Raw genomic sequence first — 23,803 nt, 5'->3', positions numbered from 1 at the left:
GTGACTTGCTTGTTACATTTCTTTTTTCTTCTCCAAACCATATTTAAAAGTTTTACAGGGTCAGGAGTAATGGGGAAAGTTCACAAGGGTCTTATCCCCTTTGCTGCAGCTAAAATGAGGCAGAATTTCTGCAGTTTCAAGACAAGAGAAGAGAAACATAAATGGAAATGTTTCAAAATTTTTTATTATCAACCAGTGCAAAGTAAAAAGAAAGATCCCTGCACAAAAAAAAAACGAGGCCTTAAAATAAAGACCTCCATAGTAAAGGCATTTTTAACTCCTGTTCTCTGTCCAACAGACTTCTCAGTTTAAGAGTTTCTCTCCATTTTAAAAACCTGGAGAATGATAAAATTAGTTTATTTCAATGCTTTGGCTTGAGATTAGGCTGTCACCAACTCCCCAGCTTCTTAGAGCCTGAACAGTGGAAATTTAAGTTGGTCCATGATAAAATCTCATGTAGGGAGACACCAGGAACTGAACATGAGCATCTGCATCAGCCTCATAATCTGAAGGTTGTGAGTTCTTACATGGGGCACAATTATAATGCTGGTTTTGGGGTATTTTTGGTTGAGATTGGGATTGAAGGTACCTGAAGGTACTTGACTCAAATGTTTATTTTTTCCTATTTATGTTACAGTCTCACAGGCAGGGAGTTCTGTAGTATTCTACTAAAAAGGTATAAAATGGTTAACTATTTTTTGTTATAAGTTTTTTAAGGTTAAACTATCTAATTAAGAAATTACATTTAAATTATTTTCACTTTTAACTTAATGACTAATCACTCAAAGTCCACAATGTGGACTTTTCTGTTTAATTACAAAATACTACTCAAACTTACAGAGAAGAAGGTGAAGAAGAAGGATTAGTCTCTGTTTTGAAATTTCTATCTTGTCCTATATATATTACTACATTCTAAAACCCAAAACTCTAAGTTTTTCACCTTGTGATATTACACACTTCTAATTAAACTACACACTTGTAATCCTAGTGTCATCAATCAATTTTGGAAGCTTTCTCTATGGCTTCAGGTCAAATGTAATGCTTTCTTGGGAGTCAGAGTCTGTCAGTACAGAAAGTCTAAAATTCTCAGCACCTAGAACTCTAACGTCTTCAGCAGTTTCTGTCTGATATGAGGACTACAAAGGGCTGGAGAAGCCCAATCATCCCTTGCTGGTTGCTTGGTTCTTTAATGCCTTTGACAGAAACCAGGTTTAATTGATTTCCCAAGCAGAACATGATCCTTCATAGACTGTGCCTGCAAAACACAGAAATTCACAAATGGAAAAAAAAAAAAAACAAAACTTGGATCATGAAACCCTCTCTGTTTTGGTGCTGAAATTGGCTGAATTTCCTTTCATTTATCTGATAGCTGCTGGACTTTACAGAGCTGTCTGAAGATTTCAAAGGAGAAACACCAAACCTGATGAAACTTCCTGTTTTATTGGTTACCTGTGAGCTGGATGTCTGAATTCCCACAAAATCCACTGAAAACCTGCTTAATTATGTCTGTGGTGTGTGGAGAGAAACTTAGAATACCCAGAATGAGACACTTACATGTGGCAAGGATTTGCAGGTGCCACTGACCATATTGTCTAGGGGCTCAATTTATTTTCCTAAATGCAGGAGCCCAACAGCATTTTAAAATTCTTGTATTATTTGGAGCACCAGAATATCTCCTTCTCCTCAGATATTCAAAATCCATCTGTACACAATCCTGAATTATATGTTCTAGGGAATCCTGTTTAAACAGTGAGGTCGGACTAAATGACTTCCAGTAATTCTTTCCAATTTTAGCTATTCTGTGAGGCCCAAACAGGGCACTTTGGAACCTCTCAGTCCTCCATGTGCAGGTATCTGACAAAATTTGAGCCAAATCCAAGGGTTCTATCAAGGAAAGAGAGCTCAGGCACCTTGCTGGCAACATAGCATCCTGCACTATGACCAAGTACTATTTTAAATCTAATATTAGATAAATAAATGCAGCTGTGATGTTAATCCCATTCAGCAGACAGAGTGCATTTTCCTGGTCACTGACACTACTGTTGTTTTAGATACCCTGGACTGCCCCAGTTGGCCTTCAGCTGCCACCCCAATTGACCCAGTATTTCCATACATCCTATGACACCTCTGCCAGCCCCAGACAAATGTTTCACATGCTCTGGGGTCTTAATGATAGCATTTGTGTCTGTGTCTAACTGAATAACTCCTTTGCTTGCAGGCAGTGCTCCATCATTTAATTTATATTAATCCTTCTTAATAATGAAATTCCTTGGCTTTGTGGGTGGCAAACAATGGAAATTCAGAGAATTTGCCCACCAGTCCAGCACAGGGGTGCAGCACAGCTTGTAAAGTATTTTAAGATGTTTAAATTTGTCCTCAGGAGAGCTGAGGTAGTGTCGTCTCCAGGGGCTACTCACCATGATTGACCCAACCACGGGACCCTTGATCACCCACCACAAGGCCGTGTTGTCATTCATGTCCCAGCAGCTGCAGTCGTTGAGGAAAGAATGGGATGGGGAAAGAGAAAGAAAGAAAACAAGACATAACCATGAAATTAATGAATTTACAATTGTTTTTAAGGGGGTAGAATGTGAGAAATTGGTTTCACAGCTAAATTATTTTATCTAAGTTCAAAGTGATAGTTCTTTATTTTGTCTTATTGCAGCTTTCTTTTACTGCCTTTCCACAATCATTTGGAAGTAAAAGAAGTATTTTTTGCAGCAGTTTTGATGGTATTCCTGTTAAACAGCTTAGATATTTTGGGAAAAACCCTTTAAGTGTGTTTCTGTGTCTATAATACAACCATAAAATTGTCCTTAAAAAAAAAAGAGATACAAATGGATGGGGATTTTTTTGATGTTTATTCCAAAGTTTGACGTCTCACTTACTTTTCTAGGGTTAACAGATATGAATGTTGGCTTCTGACCCTGACACAAGGATTTTGACACATTTCCAGTACAACCAGGATCCTGGTTGTATTCACATATTGGAATGATTTTCCAGTCATTGGGTTGCAAGTCCTATCCAGGATTCATCTGAGAAGGATCTAATACTGGGCAACAGTTGGGGTCAGCTCCTGTGTTAAGCTGTTGCTAGTGAGTAATCATAAATAAAATGACATTTCTACCCCAGAGTTTAAAATCTTTCTCTGAAATCACCAAAGGATTCTGCAGAAGGTTATTTCAAGGTGCACTTGGACATTTCAATATATGGCTTATATTCATAAACATTCATGTATGTTTACATACATTTTTAGAGCTAGAAAACCAATAATAATGAAAATAATCTTATTTTCCAGGCCCTGCTACACTATTATAACGACTACTATTTATTATTGAGAAATGTCTCCGTTACTTTTTTAAGTCATCAAGAATTTCTCAACTAAAATTTTTCTTTCATTTGCCTCCACTTTCTTCCCCTCATTTTCTCCCTAGAAAATATAAAATCATGGAAATCTCTCTAAATTGTACTTGCAGTTCTGAGAAGGAGTTTTTCCTTCCCGCTGGGAAATGAGCCAAAGTCCCAGCAGAGGCTGTCATGGCGCATTTGTCAAATGCCAAAAAACAATTGGGAAGAACATACAGGAATAAAACACTGCTGGTCTCATGAGAGCTTACTACAACTTCAGTGTCATTTAAATGGTTGTGGGGTAGCATCTGGAGGAAAAGTGAAAATCTTTAAACAAAACTATATGCATACGTAAAAGTGAGGAGGCAGAGCTAAAATCCCATCATCAGAGTGTGTGTGAGAGAAATCCCAAATGGCTGAGTGATGCCTGGTTTAGAAATTTCATTTAAACCCATATTTGCAGTTGAACAGTATTCATTCTTTTCATTCTTTCTCATTATTTTCATTCTTTCATTCTTTTCAGTTGAACAATATTCATTTCAGATGGACAGTATTTTACTGGATCCCCATAAATCCAACAGTAAGGATTTGTATGGTACAGCTGATGAGAAGTGAGAAAATTTACACAGATTTATGTAATTTTGCTTCTGTTTGCACGGCATGGAAACCTGAAATCACCCACAATCTAAGGGGTTGATGACTGAGATTTCCAAGTACAAATTAATATTTCCTAGTTATCTCATTTTGGATGCCCAGCTTAAAATGTTTGAAAGGGGATAAATGCTCAGAGGGATCTCCTCACCTACAGTCTGGAAATCAGACTTTTTGTCAGTGATCAGCAATGGTATGGGCCTAAAATCACCAATTATCTTTTAAATTCTTTTTATGCATTTATAAATTAGGTGTTTTCTAATGAAAATTACCCATTATCTGCAGAGCTCAACCTCCTTATGATGGACATTAAATCTGCTCTGAAAGTCTTTAGTGAATTGACAAATGTTGGAAGAATCTGGGTAAATTCTCCTATTAATTTAGCTGTAAAAATAGATATTGATGTATGGCAATTTGTCTGTGTAGGAATGAGGAATTACAGGGATAGGAATCCACCTCTAATTCCAGTTATCTGGACTGTAAAGATCAACAGCCCAGTTAATTTTCCCATAATCCGGTTTGCACAAAGAGGACCTTGGAGGTTGTTTTGGGGTTTTTTTCCCACACTGAGGTACTTTAAATGTGCAGTCTGGGGTGATACATCATTCCCTACAAATTCCTATTCCTAGACCTCTCTGCTTTTTTCTTCTCCTCTTCTTAGACCCTTTTTTCTACTTAAACCCCTCCCCTGTTTTTCCAGGAGCTCAATTCCCACTTCCACCTTGTAGGTGTCAACAATGAATCAGATCAATCTCACACAGATTTTTTCAAGGACTTTCAGTGATGTCCAGTCCCTGTGACACGTGCAGGATAAATGTGGGGGAAGGAACCACCATCTCCTCTTCAGATAAAAAAAGTGGGAATGCACGACAGAACATTTGGAATTTTCTGCACTATGTAAACAAGCTCCCTAATTTCTGTCAAATGCTTCCCTACAGTGCAGGATGAAAAGAAATTATTCTTTTTTAGGATGGATGAAGGGAGCCAGGGGGCTGGGGAAGGGATGTGATTTCCATTTTGCAGAGGCCAAAGGCTGATCTCTGGTGCACATCTGGAATAACTCCACTTAAATCAGGAGCAGAGCTCTGGATCAACAGACAGCTGCATTTATCTCCTCAATCCTGTCACTTACAGTGATGGAAATCAGAAGCTGAAGTCGAGGGAGCTCTGCCAGTTTTATAAGGAACAGGCAGGAGGGGACTCAGGTTCTGAGACTGTATTTCAGTCCATGCCTTTGCCACTGTGGTTCTCCAGTTCAGTAATTTCCACAATGTTTTCGGGCTCATGCTGGCTTCTACCCCACTCCCAGAATAATGCTGGCTGATTTTTAAAAAGTAACCACTGAGACTCTCAGCTAGAATCTGTCTAAATGTTTTGCATGCTAAATAGCTTCTCTAAATAATAGGAATGTTTTTGGTTTGTTTTGTTTTTCTTTTTCCTTGTGCAAGACATTCTCCCTACCTACAAAATGCAAGAGGTGCTTGGACTTGTAAGAGAAATTAGTGCTTTCAGGGCCAGTGCTGCAATCATAATAATGACTCAACAGGGGTTTCTGACTTGTTTTGCATGGAAATAAATGATTTAATTTGTCCTAATGTCAAAATAGAACATTGGGTCTCAGCACTGGCATCCCCAGTGGAGGAAAGTCTTTATTGGCTTTCCAGAGAGAGTCTGAATGAACAAGGATGAAGAAAACCTGACACCTAATGAGTTTTGTGGAAATTTTGCATCGAGGTATTTCCAGTATTAGGCAAAATTAAAGCATAAGCCTCAATGACTTTCGCTCATTTCTGTGTTTTGAAAGAACCACTGACTGATTTTTGACATTTTACTCAGTCTGCCTCATTTTTTCTAACATTTCACCAGATTCAAGCATAGCTGTCATGAAAAATCATTGTCAAGTTTGTCTTTTCAGGGTGTAAATGCACATCCATTCCTACCTGCCACACCTGCTGCTCTATAGGAGTAGATACTGACTACCAAAATAGCAGGTCCAGCTCTGGGAGCAGCTTTTCCTTCTGCTTATTCAGAACAGGGTATTTGCAGCTTTTTTCTCTTACCAAAAGAGACAATTTGGGAAGGACCTACTCTTTTGAATTCTTTATGAAATATTTTTTTCACACAGAAGACAGAATGTAGATTTCTGTTTCTCTATTCACCTCCCCTGCAAAATTAATGGAAAACCCTCCTCAGTGGGAAGCTAAACTCTTAATTGCCCTGACAAATCAAAGCTCAGCAAAGCCTTTTGCAGATTTCTTGCATTGTACCAGATTTATCTCCAATAATTTCTCTAGCTGAGCTCATCACCTTCATCTTCCTTCACAATCAGTGGGAAAGAAGCAGAGAATTATGTGGAATCCCACTGTAACATGAGACAAATAATATCCTGCACTCCAGTAATTTAATGAAGGAAGGAATGGGGTCAGCTGCTGGTTTACAGGTTTGATGCCTGGTTCTTTTAGGAACTGCAGTGGTGGCACAGACATCAAACTGTAACTCTGTGAATAGAAAATGCTTGAACTCTGGACCTAAATTATGTTTGTACACAAATGGATGTGAGAAATGAAAGGATAAAACAGAACAAGAGGAAATGGCCTCAAGTTGTGCCACAGGAGGTTCAAGCTGGACATCAGGAAGAATTTTTCCACTAAAAGGGTTTTTGAACTTTGGATGGGGCTGCCCAGGGAGGTTTGGAGTCCCCGTCTGTCTTAGGCTGGAAATGGGGTGAGTATTCTATCACCATCTGTCAGAGCTGGGGCAGTTATCTCCTGTTCATTGGGCAGTTTTCTTAACCTCTCCCACAGCCAATCCTCCCTCCAGGAGATCTCTTCTGTTCATGGCCAGTGAGTGTCCCTGCATGGCTGAGAAAATTCCATCATCCCATGGGGAGAGGCTCCACCCAGGGGGAGGAGCCAAGCATTCCTACCTGGATACAATCTGACTCCTGCAACACCACAGCAGCCTTTGCCCACTGCATTCTCAGAGGAGCAGCTTTCTTCCCCACTGCATTCCCAGAGGAAGCTCAGGCCCATCTCCAGCAGCCCTGGAGCTTCAGAAGAAAACTCCAGCCTTGTCCAGGATCCCTGCTCCAGCAGAAGCACAGCTGGCACTGCAGGAGGGCTGAGCCACCATGGGATGGGACTGCTGCCACCACCCTGACCCACAGGCTGCCAGGACCACCTGTTCTGACTCTGGCAGTGGTTTTTTGGTTGTTGTTTTTTTTTTGTGTGTGTGTTTTGTGGTTTTTTTTTTGTTGTTGTTTTTTTTTTACTATTGCATTTGTATTTTTAATTTTCCTATTAAGGAACTGTTATTCCTGCTCCCATATCTTTGTCTGAGAGCCTCTTAATTTCAAAATGATAATATTTTGGAGGGAAGGGGTTTGCATTTTCCATTTCAGGGGAGGCTCCTGCCTTCCTTAGCAGTCACCTCTCTTTTCAAACCAAGACACCATTCCTGGAGGTGTCCAGGGAAGGCCTGGAGGTGACACTCAGTGCTCTGGGCTGGGGACAAGGTGGGGATCAGTCACAGCTTGGACTTGGTGACCTTGGAGGTCTTTCCCAACCTAAAGGATTCTTTCTCCCTGTGATTTTTCTCCAATCACCACACTCCTGTGGCACCCTTGCCATGGTGCTGGATGCACCTGAAACTATTTCCCATGCAGCAACACCTACCCAGTGTCATCGAAGTGGAGCCTCAGCACTGCCCAGACAGTGACACAAATTGTTGGGGTACCTGCAGAGGACAAGACAGTGACACATGAACAGTCTAGACACACTTGATACTTAGCACTGAGCATTTATGCGAGCTCTCCACTGAGGTTTTGTTCCCTGACAACACTTGTGCATGGGATAAACCAATTTATTGAGTTAATTCAGAGATCCGGAAACATCCCTGTCAGTCAGGGGTGGGATTGTAGGAGCGAAACTGGGAGCAGGAAAGAATGATGCTGTGCCAGGTCATTGTTGCTCAGTGCTTTACTGCATCTTGTTGCATGAAGAATAAAACAAAATCTGGACAGAAGAGAATAACCACATCCATGTCTGGGGCTACTGGGATAATGCAAGAATTGTAGTGCCAGAAGTTGAGCTGGAACGGCATTTTTGGATTCTGTGTGTTCTTCTGTGGGTTTTTTTTGTAAATTATTTATGTATGTTTTCTCTGTAACTGTGTAAATAACCAGTTTTTCCTTACTTATTCAACCAAAACAGACTCCAAAAATGAGTACTGGAGTATGGATTTAATTCCTATTTCAGACATTTCTTCATTTTCAAAAAATGCATGTAAAATGCAAATTTAATTAAAACAGTAAGAACTCACTGAGAAACCTGGATTTATTTTCCTTTCTGAAAATCATAGAAGTGTGATTTTTTTTCCCAGTGGAAATATTTTAATAAAATAATGCATTTGTGCAAGACAACCCTGGGTAAGTTGGATCTCTGCTGTATGGTAAATAAAATCTTTGACTAAGAAACTGCTGACATCTGTTCAAAAAAAGTGCTGGAAAAAAAGTGTTAAAAAACCAAACAAAACAAGGACCTTGATAACCCCAGCTCCCAACAGTGAACAAGACTGTGGTGAGTTGACAGGAACAATTATATTTAATACATTTTGCAAGGCTGTGTTGATGTCACATTAATTAGTCAGTCATTTGAACCCACTTAGACGAGCTTCTGTCTAATCATATTCCCACCATCAGAAATAAAAATATCCCTGTTAGACCTGGGTGACTGATGGAGCCCTCCTCCTTCAAACAAGCACATAGAGAAAAATTTGGAAAGAAAATGATATAAAGAAATAAAATTACAGGCTTTGGGGAGAAGAAATTATGCATATTAAATTTCAGTCGAAGTCTGCTTTTCCCACAGGTGAATACCTAGAAAACACTTAGAAAAACCCTTTTTGCCCTTAAGGAGTTAAGATTAATATTTAAATACCAAACTTTAATTTTAATTTTATCAAACTAAACCTTAAATATCAAGTATCTGCCCAGAGAAGCTGTGGGTGCCCCATCCTTGGAAGTGTCCAAGTCTGGGCTGGATGAGGCTTGCAGGAACCTAGGATGGTAGAAAGTGTCCAGGGAAGGGGGGTGGGAATGAGATGAGTTTTAAGGTCTCTTCCAATCCAAACCTTTCTTTGATTCTATAAAACATGGGTCTCATGCTTTATTTAGTTTCCTCTATATAAATTTTGATGTTATGAATAGCATTCCAAATCTGTAAAATGTGCAGGAAGGCAGAATTAAAAGCTAAATGTGTCCTAAAAATGCATTTAAAAACCCCAAGTTTCAGATCAGCTTGGAGCTTTGAACCATCTGCTGTATGAATATACATATCCTCACACTACTTTTCTTTACATCAAAAGATTTCTATCTCTCCATCGCCTCCTTTCAGCTTCTTAGGATTGTTAGGAAACAGACAAGCCCTGAAGGCTGAGATTTATTCTTGCTGACTTGTGCTGCCCTGAGTTAGAGATGTCTTCTGAAGGCTGACCTAGAACAGAAGCTGGACAGAGCTAAAGAATAAAGCAGGGATTTATTAAAAGGATCTCCTCCATGGATCCACCTTGGGCAGCACAAGCGCCCAGCCAGGGCTGCACCCAAGATGAACCAAAATGGTCCCAAAATGCACGACCACTCACTGGGGCTCTCACTTTGATCAGTTCTGCTCCATTTGCACATTGGAGTCCATTGTCCAATTCCAGCTTTAGCCCATGAAGTCCCATCCTGCTTGTTTTTCTCTCTCCAGCCCACGTTGTTTGTGCTCCTGGGCCTGAGGTTTGGATCATTTGTCCTTGGTGCCCAGCTGGAGAAGGAATTGTTTTGTCTCCCTGCTCTGTGCTGAGAGCTCACCATCCCCTGATACGAAGCTCAGACTCACACACTAAAGCAGCACAGAATCTGAAAATATAAAAGCTAAAACCTGAGGCATCATTAGGAGCAGGCATTAGAAGAGAGCTCAGGAAGACAGCAGTCCATCCAGAGAATTCACCAGCATATTGCAGATTTAGGAAGAAAAAAACTGCCTGGATCAACAGACCCATATGTAGTTCTCATTAATCCCTCAAGGTGAGGACACTGAGGTCTCAGCACATTTGGAGAAACAGATCAACATCCAGATGCTGCAAAGTGCTGAGCTCTTGTTTCTCACTGCTTCAGTGCAGCTTCCTCCCTACCATCCCTGAGCTGAGGGGCTGCTTTTGCCCTCTGGGGATGGAATCCACAGTTTGGAACTGCCTCTGTTGGCTTTGCAAATTGCCAATTGCTCCCACCAGGTCCGGGGATCTATGAGTCCAGCTGAAACATGTGGGAGATGAGAAAATAATTGTGTCTAAAAACAAACAAACAAACAAAAACAAAAACAAGCCAGAACCATCCAAATCTGGAGAGTTATTAGTGGATATTGCTGATGCTGCTTTGAATCTGAAGTGCTTGGAGTGTTGTGCCACCAACACAAGCTGGACCTGGACCAGCTATCCAAGCTGGGCATGGACCTGCTGAAATGAACCCAGCGGAGGCCACAGAGATGCTCCAAGGGCTGGAGCATCTGCTTTTGCTGGAGCAAAAGCTGGGAGAGCTGGGAATGTTCACCTGGAGAAGAGAAGGCTCCAGGGAGAGCTCAGAGCCCCTTCCAGGGCCTAAAGGAGCTCCAGGAGAGCTGGAGAGGGACTGGGGACAAGGCATGGAGGGACAGGACACAGGGAATGGCTCCCACTGCCAGAGGGCAGGGATGGATGGGATATTGGGAAGGAATTCCTGGCTGGGAGGGTGGGGAGGGTCTGGGATGGAATTCCCAGAGCATCTGTGGCTGCCCTTGTATCTCTGGGAGTGTCCAGGGCCAGGTTGGACATTAGAGCTTGGAGTAACCTGGGATAGTGGGAGGTGTCCCTGCCCGTGGCAGTGGGTGCAACAGATGATCTTTAATGTCCCTTCAAACCCAAACCATTCTGGGATTCTGTGAAGTCCAGTGTTTAGTTCAGTGCCGGTTATTATCTATGGCACTAAACTAAAAACTAAATATTTTGAGGTTGCATTACAGAATTAATCCATCTGGGCAGTTTATTCATTACATGGACTGATTAAAAAAATACTGAAGTCAGTTAATATAAGCTGGTTTTCAATATTCTCACATTCACACAAATCCACAGATATGAAAATTGTGCAAACTTAATTAAAGGAACTCAGCCTCTGATTTATGCTCAGACTACAAAGGTTTTACAAATTTCAATTTTGCATTGTTTTCATTTCTAATTGCCAGATTTCCATGTACATAACCCCCAATTTCTCCTTGGAAACACACTTTTCTCTCAGCTATAATGTGATTATACAGCTGGGGAGGGTGCAAAAGGAACCCTGAACACCTTTTCCAACAGTTTCTTTTCCAAGGGTCTTTTCCAGTAACCATCCATTTCCAACAGCCTTTTTATGGCACAGATCATTAATGATATTTTGTTGACTCCTTTCTCTATATACCTTCTTTACCTCTATACCTTGTAGAAATATTTTCTCTCCCTACTGTAAAGAGTCTTTGCCAGGAGATGAAAATTTTGATTTGTGTACAGCTGCTTCAGGAGGGAAAAATGAGACCATCTGTTATTTCTTGAAGGTTCAGGCTACATAAAGATGTTTCTTCAAAGGAGAGTAGTTTAAGGCATGGGGTTTGTGTGTAGATTTTGCACATGAATATACAGGATTATTTCTAATTCAAAAGTGTCTGTAAGTATAAAAATTGAGTTTAACATTCTCAGGGAACATTTTAAATTAATGTATTCTTCTGCATTCACCATCTAACTTCTGCACAAAAAACATCTGCAAAGAACTGCTTGCATTAACACATCACAGGAATCAATTTATATCCAGAAGGCCAGAATGAAAAAGAATTACCATGGTTATCATCATTTAACTGGCTTTTCTGAAATAAATATTGTTCCTTCCCAGTGCAAGTTTTTATTTCCCATCCAAGTAGGATAAGCAGATGTGAATACCCTTTGGATACATTTTCAATTTAGTTATTATGTGGAAGAAAGGCACAAATGAAGCCTTAGAAAATGGACTGGACTTAGCCTTGCAGATTTGATTAAGCTGAAGAAGTTGATGTTAAGATCGTATCTTGCAGGAGGCAATTTTCTGTTGCAGATTACACCTCTGCAAGATATGTGGTGTCCTCCAGATTTCAGTGCAACTCTATTCACACAAAAAATCACAACACAGCCTGGGTTGCAGTGGTATTTCTATGCTGTGATAATTCACTTGTGGGGAATTTTGGAAGGAATTTGAGATGGGACCTTTGAATTATTTTTGATGATATGGTTTATTTTTCCTATCCTTCACATAAATAGGAAGGGTGAGTTTGGCTCACATCATTACAGCATGGTTCAGAAGGTCACAAGATCTTCTTAGTTACAAGACCTTTCAAGGAGTTCTTGACCAATAAAACACTGCCAACAAGGATATTTATGTTTTTGGCCCAATCCTTAAATATTTCATCTTATTGACCCATGCTACAGTGTAAGCATGGGTCCATATGTTTCTTAAGCATGGGTCCATGTGTTTCTTAGCCAATCCTGTTATGACACACAAACCTGCAGTGCTGCATTCTAAACTTCTTGTTTACCTCTGTAACTACTTTTATTTTTTTTATATCTTAAACTCTAAAACTCTAGACTTAGCTTAATGTGTCTCTGCTTTAAACTCACTTGTGGCACCTCAGTTTGGGAGCCTTTTCCAAGGTCTCAGACCAAATCCTGGGTTTAATTCTAAGCTTTGGCTTACAGGCCCAAAGTTCTGAGAGTTACTTGCATTTCGAATTCCAGCATCATTCCAACATAATTTCAACATCTTCAAGACTAAAATCATAATTTGAAACCTGACATGGAAATACCACACGTGATTTATGGAGCCATCCTGCACACCGAGACAACGCTGGAGACAAGAAGTGCCACGTACCCCAGCCAATGATTGTGTACCAGTAGAAATATCTCCTCTCGGGGAAGAAGGTTTCCACCAACAAAGTGAAGAGGTACAACCCCTCAATGAACAGCCAGAAGTAGTTGGACATGACACAGTAGTGAAAAAACACCATCACTGCTTTGCATTCCACCTGCAGGGGATGGAGAAGAGCAAAGTTATTTCTGTGTTGCTTAGGCCTAACAGGAAAAATGCTTTCAATCTCTCCATATCTCTCAGTGGAAAGAGCTGGGGCTGGTATTACACACTTTTAATGGTAAAGGTTTTAAAGGATGTGAAAATGGCAGGTATCACTTAGACAGCAAAGCCTGGATGGGGAGGAAGTCAATTTTACCAGTGGGAAGTGGTCAAGGAGCATTTGAGAGCAGCTTGAGCACGTCCTGTACTGCTGAGGGCCCACAGCCCCAGTGAACACCAATTACTGGACTTAATCCCCCTTCCAGGATTAAATGTAGGCAAGAAAAAAAATCCAGTTGTGTACTGAGAAACCCAGAGAAGGATGTGAAATGGCAGGATGGGTGTAGAAAGCCCTGAGAGTGGGATCTGAAAGGATGAACCCTCCTGTGTGCAGCTGGGAATTGCACTTCCTTGCCATCCATCATCAGTGTTGTCACTCAAGGACAGAAAATGGAAGGAAGTGTGAGGAGAAAGGAGGCTGAGTGATCAGCTGTAAAAAAAGAGATGGAAGCTTTCATTCATGGACAGGAAAGGAGAAGGAGCAAACTAAAGAAAAATGAAAACTAAAAATAAAATTAAAATAAAATATAATTTAAAAAATTAACAAAATAAAATAGAAATAAAATTTAAATGGAATAAAAACAAAATAGAATAAAATTAAAATATAATTTTTTTTTTAAAAAAAGGAACTGAGTTTGTTTAGGCTTGAGAAAAGGGGGCTCAGGCAGGACATTATTGCTCTCTATAACTCCCTGATAGGAGGTGGTAACAAGGTCAGTCTCTTCTCCCAGGTAACAAATGCTGGGACAAGAGAAAATTGTATTAAATTGCATCCAAGGAGGTTTAGTTTGGATAGTAAAGAAAATTTCTTTCCCAAGAGGGTTGTCAATCATTGGAACAGTGTCCAGGTCAGTGGTGGAGTCGCCATGCATGGAAGTGTTTAAAAGATGTGGAAATGTGGCACCTGGGGATGTGGTTAATGGTGAATTTGGCAGTGCTTAGGAATGGTTGGACTCAATTTCAGAGGGTTTTTCAACCTAATTAATTCTGTGACAAAGGCCTAAGGTGGCAACCAAGCTCTACCCTCTTAGACTAGGACATACTGGTCTTTCCAGCACTGCACCCCAGTGAGATGCCATTAGTCCTACAAAAGTAGGATTTTCCAACAAATCCTGTGGGAAATGAATCTGTAGAAAATGTTTAAAGTTTGCTAGAAACTTTATGTAGTATGTATTTGTATGTAAAATTTCAGATAAGAAATGTTTATTTAGAAATGTTAAGGAATAGGATAGATATTGTTGAGAGGAAAGATGTATTGCAGCAGGATTTTTGAGGGGTAATTTTAGATGGTTGGTTTCAAGGTATGTATAGTATGGTGTGGTAAAAGTTGATAGGTTAAGAAATGTTTATAATGTATTGTAATTAGGAAATAGTTGGCTTTTGATTGTGATGGTGTGAATTATAATATTTGTATTGCTTTACTTTTTGCATGAAACTGAAAATAGAATACAAGTTTTAAAAATTCTTTTTAGTTGTTTTATTTTTGAGTTAGAAAAGGGTATAATTTGATAAATTGGTGTTTTGTGTGAGGAAAAAGGGCATAATCCAACAGATCCGAGCAGAGTCTGTGTATAAAATGGAAGCTCCTGCTGAGGCAGCGATTAGCTCCCCCTTTGACTTCATCCTCTGGGCCAAATCTACCATCAAGGTGTTTAAACCATCAGATCTTGAGTTTCTTCATGGAAGCTCTACCCAGGCTGAAGTTTTGGTCATAAAATGGCTGATTTTAATGTGTTTTGTGCTTTAAGTGGTTCCCAACAAAGAGGCAGATGCCACCATTGGAAGAGTGGCAGGAGCAAACTACAGACCTAACATGGCTTCAGCTTTCTTGTGGAGAAAAATTGAGATCAAAAACTAGTTTCAATGACAAAGAAAAGGCTGACTACGAAACTCCACAGCTGCACTTGCCTTGTGGAAGTGACTCACAGGGAATTTAGCTCATAACTGGATGGATAAAGGAGAGCTTGGCTTGTAATTCTATCATAATTACACCCAGTCAGCTGATTTGTCATATCAAATACTAGCCTTAAATGTGAAATGAATTGGGATTTAAACATAATAAATGCTAAATGCATCAGTGAAAGAGTGCTCTGCATGAAACTACATATTTAAGAGACAAAGATGTGGGTAATGCTGATTATTTTCTGAGAGTGTGGCCTTCAGGTGTATTCCCTGTGTCTGAATGGTCACCCTGTTCACACATGACTGCCTGACATCCGGAACAATTGAGGCTCTGGAGAGAAACCAGAGATTCAGATGAAGGAAATTGCTCTCATCCCACCTATCACTGAGATCTGGGAAAGGGAGGAGCAATCAGGGCAGAGTAGAAAATAAAACCTGTAGGTTTGTTCTGAAAGACACTGGTGACATCACGAGATGAAACATCCAGTCTGGCTGAGAACTGGGAGGGAAGTTAAACACCAACTACCTTTTCCCCTAATATCTCATGGTACTCCACAGACTGCTGCCTGCCCCACTGCTTTTCATTATCTCGAGCTGAAAAAAAGTAAAGGAAAAGGATTTGGTTTCAGTTTGACTCACCGTGGAGATAAAACAGTGGTTTCCATCCTGCTCAGCATAAAGAACCCCGTCCTTAATGAACACAGATATTGCACGGAGGATGAATGAAACAAAGAGGTTCATGTGGATGAAATTCCGAGTGCAGTGAAGCTTCCTGGAGAGGAAATAGGAAGGGAGGGGGGAAAAAAAGAGGAAAGAGTTTTATTTCATGGAAATGTTATACTGGGCCCGAACACACTTTACCAGAGCACCTTGGTACTAAGAACAGCAACATCTTAGCCAAAACTGTGTTAGTACTGGCCCTAAACCTGAGAAAGAGAAGGATTTGGGGATTTCCTTGTAAAAGGATACAGAGAAGCATAAAACAGACAACAGAATGAGCCCAATGCAGCTGGTGAAGTTTCATAAACCAGACCCACAGCTTCTCCTGCTGCACGTACGCTCTGCCGAAATGTGGCTTCTGGAGTGTGTCCAAGATGGGGGAGCAACTCAGCTGAAGGATTTTCCCCTTCTTATTCTACCTCTGGTGAGATAAAACCTTTAACTCATTTTGGGGCACCTGAGCTACAGCTTCCTTCCTCCAGGGCCTGAGCAGCTCACTGCTGGTGTCCCCACTCACCTGAAGCGGCACAGGATGACCATGGCAGTGGTGAGGGAAACCAGGGAAGTGCTGTATCCCACCGTGTACAGAGCCTTCACCGAGAGATAGTAGTAATCCTTGGGAGGCAAAAACCACAGGTTAAAGGGTTCATTCACAGCCACACACCTGCCAACGTGCAGGGGCAACCAGAGGCAGAGTCTGTGTCTTTGCACAGCCTGGTTTCTCCTCATTTCCTCTGAGATTCTCATCAAGCTCTGCTCTAGGGCTGGGTCTGCACACCTTGAGGTTATTTATCAGTGAGCTAGCAAAGACTATTTGTTGGGTTTTTTTTAATAAGTATCTGTAGGAAAAAAAACCCAGTTGTCTAAGAGATTCTTTATCAACAGGGGTAGAATTGAGGGTTAGCCTGCAATTCTAGAAGTTCTAAGCTATATCACACTAAAAGCTCATCTTCTACAAATATTCAATGCAGGCCCAGGAAGGATTCAGATCTCACTTCTCACAGTTTTATACCCATGTGTTGCAGTAAGGTAGAAAAATCATAAAGAGAGGCTTCATAAAATCAGGCCTGCTCTGGCTGGCCTGTCATTTCTTCTAAAGCAAGCTGGCACTTTGCAAGTTCCCATGTGAAAGCAATCCTGGAGTGAGCAGTTCTTTAACATAACAATCTATTCCTGGGTGAAAAACAACTGGCACCTGGATAAACTGTTTTTACACCATTAGAAAATGAAAACTATCTCTCATAAGTAACTTTTCCTGCACATACACCCCGGGGGTTTGAGTGACCAATCAGTACAGAATAACGACTTGTTAATAAACAATAAGTAATTGTCAAGAAAGATATTGACAAATTGGAGTCCCACACAGGGTCTGTAACACTGAATAAAAAGGAGTTATGTGACTAAAGAATGGGCTTTTTCCACCATGAAGAAAGTGGAGTCTGTGTGATTTATTCCCATACCCATGTACATCTGATTGTTCTAATCATTATCAAATCAGAACATGACCAGAGGCTGGACAGAGAGCAGTCTGCTGCTTCCCCCCTCCCCCCTTCATTTGTTTTTAATTATGAGATTAATTCCCACCTGGTTATCAGACTCTGTTTCGTTCTCATCGAAGCCGCAGGCATCGTAATAATGAGGGAAAGGTTCAGACCAGCCATCTTCAGTGCAATTCCTGCTGATGTCCCCTGTGCCAACGGCAAGCAGGAATGTCACATCCCAAGAAAAAAACCAGGACATCCCTTCCCTCTCCTTGGTGCAAAGAAAACCCCACAGTTCTATTGGAAGCTCTGTTTATCTGCCTATCCATAGATTTAATTCTGGAAATTTAATGAGGTCTTTAATGATCCACTCCTACAACAGGCACCTATGCATAGCTATTACTACAGTTGGTCACCAGAGAGCAAAAATATTTATCCAACACACTCAATTTCTCCAGGCCACCAAAAATCTCACTCTCAGGCAGGTTCCTAAACCAGGGAACAGCTAAATGTCCATTTCTTTCAAAAAGGCATCTGGTGACTACAGCTTTGATGACGATATCTCCACTCCACATAGCCAAAGGGGAAGTTCAGTGATTAAAAACAGGCCCTTTGTGCTATTTTTAATGGTTTATATCTGAGGAACATGCATGAGACTGGTGAGAAACCCCAGACTAACATGATTTTTTTGGTCCAGGTGCTGGAAGCCAGTCAGGATACTGGGGGATATCTCAGATAATCATGGGTTATATATCCATAGAGAGGCAGCTGGATGGCTCTCCTGATAAGACACATCCCACTTATTTATCTCCAAGCCCAGGCTCTGATCTCAGAGTGACTTTGTGGGAAGGGTCTGCAGAAAACAAAGGAACATGGAGACTGGGAATCTCTTCTCCATCCCTGTCTTCATGGAAATGTGTTCTTTTCCACCTCCAGATGCCCCGGGTTGCCTCAGTTGGTGAATTCAGAGCTTCTCACTTTCCTCTGTCTATTAATTATTCCAATCCCGGTTTATAACCTTAATTTTAAGCAAATATTGGCTTAAATACTATATTTTTTTTGGCTAATCTCATATAAGAGGCAGCTCCTAAATGGTTTCACTGATAAACTTAGGCTTTAAAACCATACTGGGAATGAAGAGTTGGAGGCAGAAGAGGAATCTTCTGACACTCATTTACCTACAAAGCTGCCTGAGGTAGGACAGCCCCTGTGGGGCTCTTTTGAAGCACCATTATTCTTCCCAAAGCTCAATAGCTTTCCCAAAAAATTAGGGATGGGCTGCTGCTGCACTTCTTCCTCTCCAGCACGAAGGAACAGCCTCAATTTATCAAATGATCACATTTTTTGGAGTTTCAGTTGCACCTTGACCAAAACTGATGGAAATTTCCAAGTTTTGTGTTTGCTCTTTGCTATTAAGGTTGTGCTGCTTTGCATTCTTAGAGCAGTTTAGTCTCTCATAACCTTATTTTTAACCTTATTTAAGAGAAAATGTTTGCCATCCGTGCAGCAGAATATATCTCTTTAATCACAGCATTTGTTTAAGATCACTGCATTACTCGGCAAAGTTTGTTAAATTACTTTTGCACATTCATCCCTAATTTTCTATGGGAAAAAAAAACACTGAACCATGGTGCTGACTTCCTTTAACAGATTTAGTAATTACTGTTAAGCAGGTAGATTTAATTTATAGCAGCACACTTCTTAGATTGCAAGGCTTAATAGAAGAGGAATAAATTTTCATAATATTTCTAGAAGTAACAGAGCAGAAAACAAGTCATAACAATTAGAACCGATTAGAAAATATTACCAAAATTGCAGGGGGAAAAAAAATCTGAGAGCTTCCTTTTTAACAGAGAGATAAATAAAAAGAGAGACAAAAATTTTCATGGTTCTGTTTCTTACCTAGGAGAGACTGGGCTGTGCTTTCCAGCAGGTCATAATCACCTAGAAAAGTGGAAATTGGCTATGAAATTGTTTTGATTGTGTTTTCTATTAGAGCCCGAACTGGTCTCAGTGGAAAGCAGTGAATGGAGTGCAATTGATTTTTATTTGTTTAGATCAGGCCCAAAGGCAATAAATACTTGGTGCTGTCTTCTCAGGAAGTAAACACAGCTTTACCTGAGAGTTTAAATCAAAGCTGAACCTCTAAATTTAGAACTAAAAACACATACAATAAACCGGGGCAAACTTTATTGCAAAAATATACAAGTCAAATATGATTTCTATAGGAATTTACATTTATAATCCTCAGGTATTTAAATATGACCAGTTTCCAGAGAATTTATGAAAAATTGTTTCCATCCATCAATGACAAAGAGCAGTAATTAATTGCTTTAAATAAGATAGTATAATTTTGTGGCTTTAGGTAAAATCACATTGATTTATAGAGACTTATGAGATATTTAATTTCACTTTTTGTGCAAGTATTATAGTTAAGTACCAATGTATCATTGTCATAATTGTTGATACACAGACAACTTTTTAATAATCTGAAATTAACATGTGCACAATTTTTGGGAACAGAAGTTCTGAGGACACAGGCAGCACAACTGGCTCTTACCTGCATGGGTTTGCCCCAAATTATCCACTTCCCAACCTGCAATTAGAATGAAAATAATTAATTCATAATGATAATAGGTTGCAATTTAATTTTGATAAAATTTTGACTCCCATAAAAGGAATGGATGTAGCAGAGCCCAGAGGAGAACTGCAGGTTTAAATCATTATTTTTGTATTAGTCCTGCATATTTGTGTGTGGAAAAGGGTTTTCAGAAGATGGGATATTGTTGAATTATCTGGTTTCATGACATTTCATCAGACTCTAGGAAGAATAAGAAAAATGGATGTAGAAGCATTTTTGTGGATTCTTTAAAAAAAAAAATTTAGGGGAATATCTCGAAGTAAGGAAGACTCACATATTTCCAAAACACTGTGTCCAAACCCATGCTGCTTAATATCCTGAAAACACAACTATCACAGTGGGAAATGACAAAACTTTGGGTTTACATTAGAAATCTCCCTTTCTTTTGTTCTTCCAAAAAAAAAAAATAAATTGTTGGAATGATGCCAAACCAACCTCCCAACACGCTGTGCTCAATGTTTAATCCGAATTGGGCTGAAGTCAGATTTTCCTGGATCCTGGGTGGATTCTGGCTCAGCTGGGGATGCAGGAGGAGCTGCCTGGAGCCAGGGAGTGGAGCTGCTGCACCGTGCACACAGGAGCCTCAGGGAGCTGCTGCGAATCACTCTCAAAAAACGTTCCCAGCACTCCACTGGCCACTACAGCAGGTTAAATATTCACTTCAGTTTAGTTCTGCATCCTCTGGAGTGGCCACAGGGCCTCAGGTTGTTCCACTTTTAACCATGGTAGTCAAATGTTAATTCGGGATTGGAAAAACTTTCACCAAATTGTATGAGAAGGGTTTTGTTAAAAGTGAAATCCAAACAAAGGCTGATTTTGATCCTATGGGAAAGGAGAAAGCATCTAAAGAAATAAAATAATAACAGGAGGCTTTCCAGCACGGGGTAAAATGTGGGGGGTTTATTTTATAATTCACATAATAATTTAAAATTCCTTGATTTCTATGTCTCCTCTAAAGTAAATCTGATGTGCTTTTATAGCTTTTAAGACAGAAAGAAAGAGAGTTTAATGTGAAAATGATGGTGAGAGTATAGAAAACTCATCTGAAACACCAGGCAGGCTGTATTGTGATTTTTGATGGATTATTAAACATCAATCCTGCACATCCAACCCACTGGGGACTCTGGAGGGTTAATCCTGGAAGCCATGGTGAGAACACCCACAGTCTCCATCCTTCTCTGCCCTACTCCAGCTGCTCCCAGGATTCCACAGGAAGAGTTTAGCCTGGATTTTAGGGAAAGGTTCTTCTCCCAGAGGGTGGTGGGGCACTGACCCAGTGAACGGGCACATTCCCAAGACTGCCAGAGCTCCAGGAGAGATTGGGCACCGCTCCCAGGGATGCACAGGCCGGGATTTTGTGCAGGGACAGGATGATTTTGTGGGTCCCTTCCAGCTCAGGCTATTCTGTGACTCTAATTCCTGGGTGTTTGCAGGTGCTGGGGAGGTCTCTCAATTCTGAAGAGGTGTCTTCAGTGCTCTGAGCAAACATTTTCCTGCAGCCAAGGTGGTTCAGCTGCAGAGCTGGCAGATGCTGCTGCAGCAGCACTGAGCTCGTGCTCCACATTCCTGGCAGAATATCAGGGATAGTGTGGTGGGTTCTGTGATGGTCAATATTAGAAAATTAAATAATAGAATATTTATATATTCTGCTCTGCAGAATAGTTTGGAGAGAACTTTTCTCCTCCTAAATCCACCAAACCCCAGGTTTATTAGCAGCCGTGTTGCTCAGTTTCAGGAATTTGTTGCTAAAATCAGGGCATGTTGCTAAAATCTGAATTCAGAACACGGGTGTCAGGTAGTGGTGTGAGAATATTCATCTGTGGGTGTATCAGAGGATCAAAGAGCAAGCCACCGCTCCTTTATCACTTCTTTCATGGTGCTTTTCACAGCATCTGCCACTCCAACCAGCAGCTCTGATGGAACTTGTCCCCTTAGTGAGGTCACCTAACTCAGCAGCCTGTGCCTCACACTGACCCACACAAGCAGGGTAGAAAAGCTGCAAGAACAAACTCCCCAAAACATCTTTGCATCATAAAAATCCAGTTTTACTTTATCATTTGTAGAGTAATTTGACCTTTAAACTGTGCAGAATTCTTTCTGGAGAAAGATCAGGCCAGTATTAAATAGATTGATGCCTGATGTTCCTGACATCCTGCTTATTACAGAGATGGCTCAGAGAAAGACATTCCTCTTAAATTTAAATGTTTTGAATGGAGCTATTTTCCCCCTACAATCTAAAAAGCATGACATAGAATTTATCATTATTTCATTCTAAATATAGGTAGCAGTTAGTCTCATTGATATTAAAATAATAATTTTTAGTTAATTTTTAATTTAATAGCATCTGTAATTACATTACAGATTAAAACACATTATTGCAGTTTTTCTGAAAGGAATAGGCTTGTTATAGAAATGTTTTTGTATATTTACTGAAATTATTATTGCATTTCACTCTGTTTGGATATTATGAAGGGATCCACTTTTCTAATAACATTTTTCTGATTTGTAGGAGCAAGCAAGTATTTTATTAACATATATTTCTATATCTGAGTCTTAATTAATGTAAAGAAGAAAGTTCCAGTACAACATTTGTCCATACAGCCTTTAAGGCTTAATTCATCAACTCAACTTTCACTAATAAGTTAAGATACAAGGAAGTTAATTAAATTTACACTGAACTTCATGCCCTGAGTTACAACAAAAAGTCAAAGTTCATCTACTGAGTGTTGGGATAAAATGACCACTTATGCAATTGTATTTGTGGGTGTGTGGATATATTTTTGTATTTCTATGCAATTATTTATATATATATAATACATATAAAATATATCTGTATAGACACACATATATAAATATATATTTTTATTTTTATTTTATATTTATATATATATTCACATATATAAAACATAAACACATATAATAGAGATAATATAAAATATTAATTATGTATAAACACATATATTTATTTATATTTTATATGCATATATTATATATAAAATATATAACTATATAAATATAAATATAAATATAAATAATAGAAATATAAACACACACACACAAATAGATATAATTATGTATATATAAAGGGAACATACAGCCACCCCATGCCTTTGAATTCCTGCACGCTGCAGCTGCTGCCCTGCCCTCAGACAGTGCAAGTTTCTCTATCCTGCAGCAAAATACGGATATTTGTTTGACAGATATCCATGGCATTGGTGCTGCTTCCTCACATGTCTGAGAATGAAATGGAGTTCAAATGGATTCATTTTGTGCACAACATTTAACATGTTTACATAGACCTGACCTTGCATCTAAGGGTTGTAAGGAATCCCAGACACACTCTCATTTTTCACAGTATTACCTCAAAACCTTGTTTTTCTGGGTTATATTATCACCTTAGTGCCTTTAAGATGCTAGCGAGACCTCAGTAAATTTACTCTGCTCTCAGTGATGGAGTGGGCAGGACTACAGGAGCCCTCACTGCGTGGGCTTTCCCACAAGCCTTCTTGTTTTCCTGCTCTTAGGGCATAAACAGTGAGAAATTGGTGTGTTTGACTTCACTGATGAAGAAGAGAAAGCCCATTAATATGATTATGCAATGGTCCAATAAAATGCATTGCTCTCTTAGAAATGAAGAATAAATAAAATATGATTTTCATCTGCATTTCCACTGGAAACACATTTTTCAGGGGTTAATTCAAGGGTTACTTTTACACGGCACTTTGGAGGAGAGCATGTTGTGACAGGATGAGGAGGAATGGCTTTAAACTGAAAGTGGACAGGTTGAGGTTGGGTATTAGGAAGAAATTCTTTCCTCAAAGGGTGGCACAGGGTGCCAGAGAATCTTTGGATCCCTGA

At 39.9% G+C, this 23,803-nt stretch overlaps 1 protein-coding gene across 10 annotated transcripts in view; it reads right to left on the bottom strand.

Moving 5' to 3' along the window:
* ADCYAP1R1 (ADCYAP receptor type I) overlaps nt 1-23,803 on the bottom strand; it is a 111,590-nt gene that overhangs the window by 22,812 nt on the left and 64,975 nt on the right. For all 10 annotated transcript variants that reach the window (XM_068175768.1, XM_068175712.1, XM_068175728.1 and 7 more), the window contains exons 4-11: nt 19,865-19,900; nt 19,207-19,248; nt 17,408-17,511; nt 16,341-16,438; nt 15,743-15,875; nt 12,944-13,097; nt 7,674-7,734; nt 2,418-2,487 (exon numbers count right to left, since the gene is read on the bottom strand). In XM_068175768.1, the coding sequence (XP_068031869.1) occupies nt 2,418-2,487; nt 7,674-7,734; nt 12,944-13,097; nt 15,743-15,875; nt 16,341-16,438; nt 17,408-17,511; nt 19,207-19,248; nt 19,865-19,900 (698 nt within the window). The remainder of the gene's footprint in view (nt 1-2,417; nt 2,488-7,673; nt 7,735-12,943; nt 13,098-15,742; nt 15,876-16,340; nt 16,439-17,407; nt 17,512-19,206; nt 19,249-19,864; nt 19,901-23,803) is intronic.

This window comes from Anomalospiza imberbis, chromosome 1 (genome assembly GCF_031753505.1).
Source record: "Anomalospiza imberbis isolate Cuckoo-Finch-1a 21T00152 chromosome 1, ASM3175350v1, whole genome shotgun sequence".
NCBI lineage: Eukaryota > Metazoa > Chordata > Aves > Passeriformes > Viduidae > Anomalospiza > Anomalospiza imberbis.
This window is presented reverse-complemented; position numbering and strand designations above follow the sequence as displayed.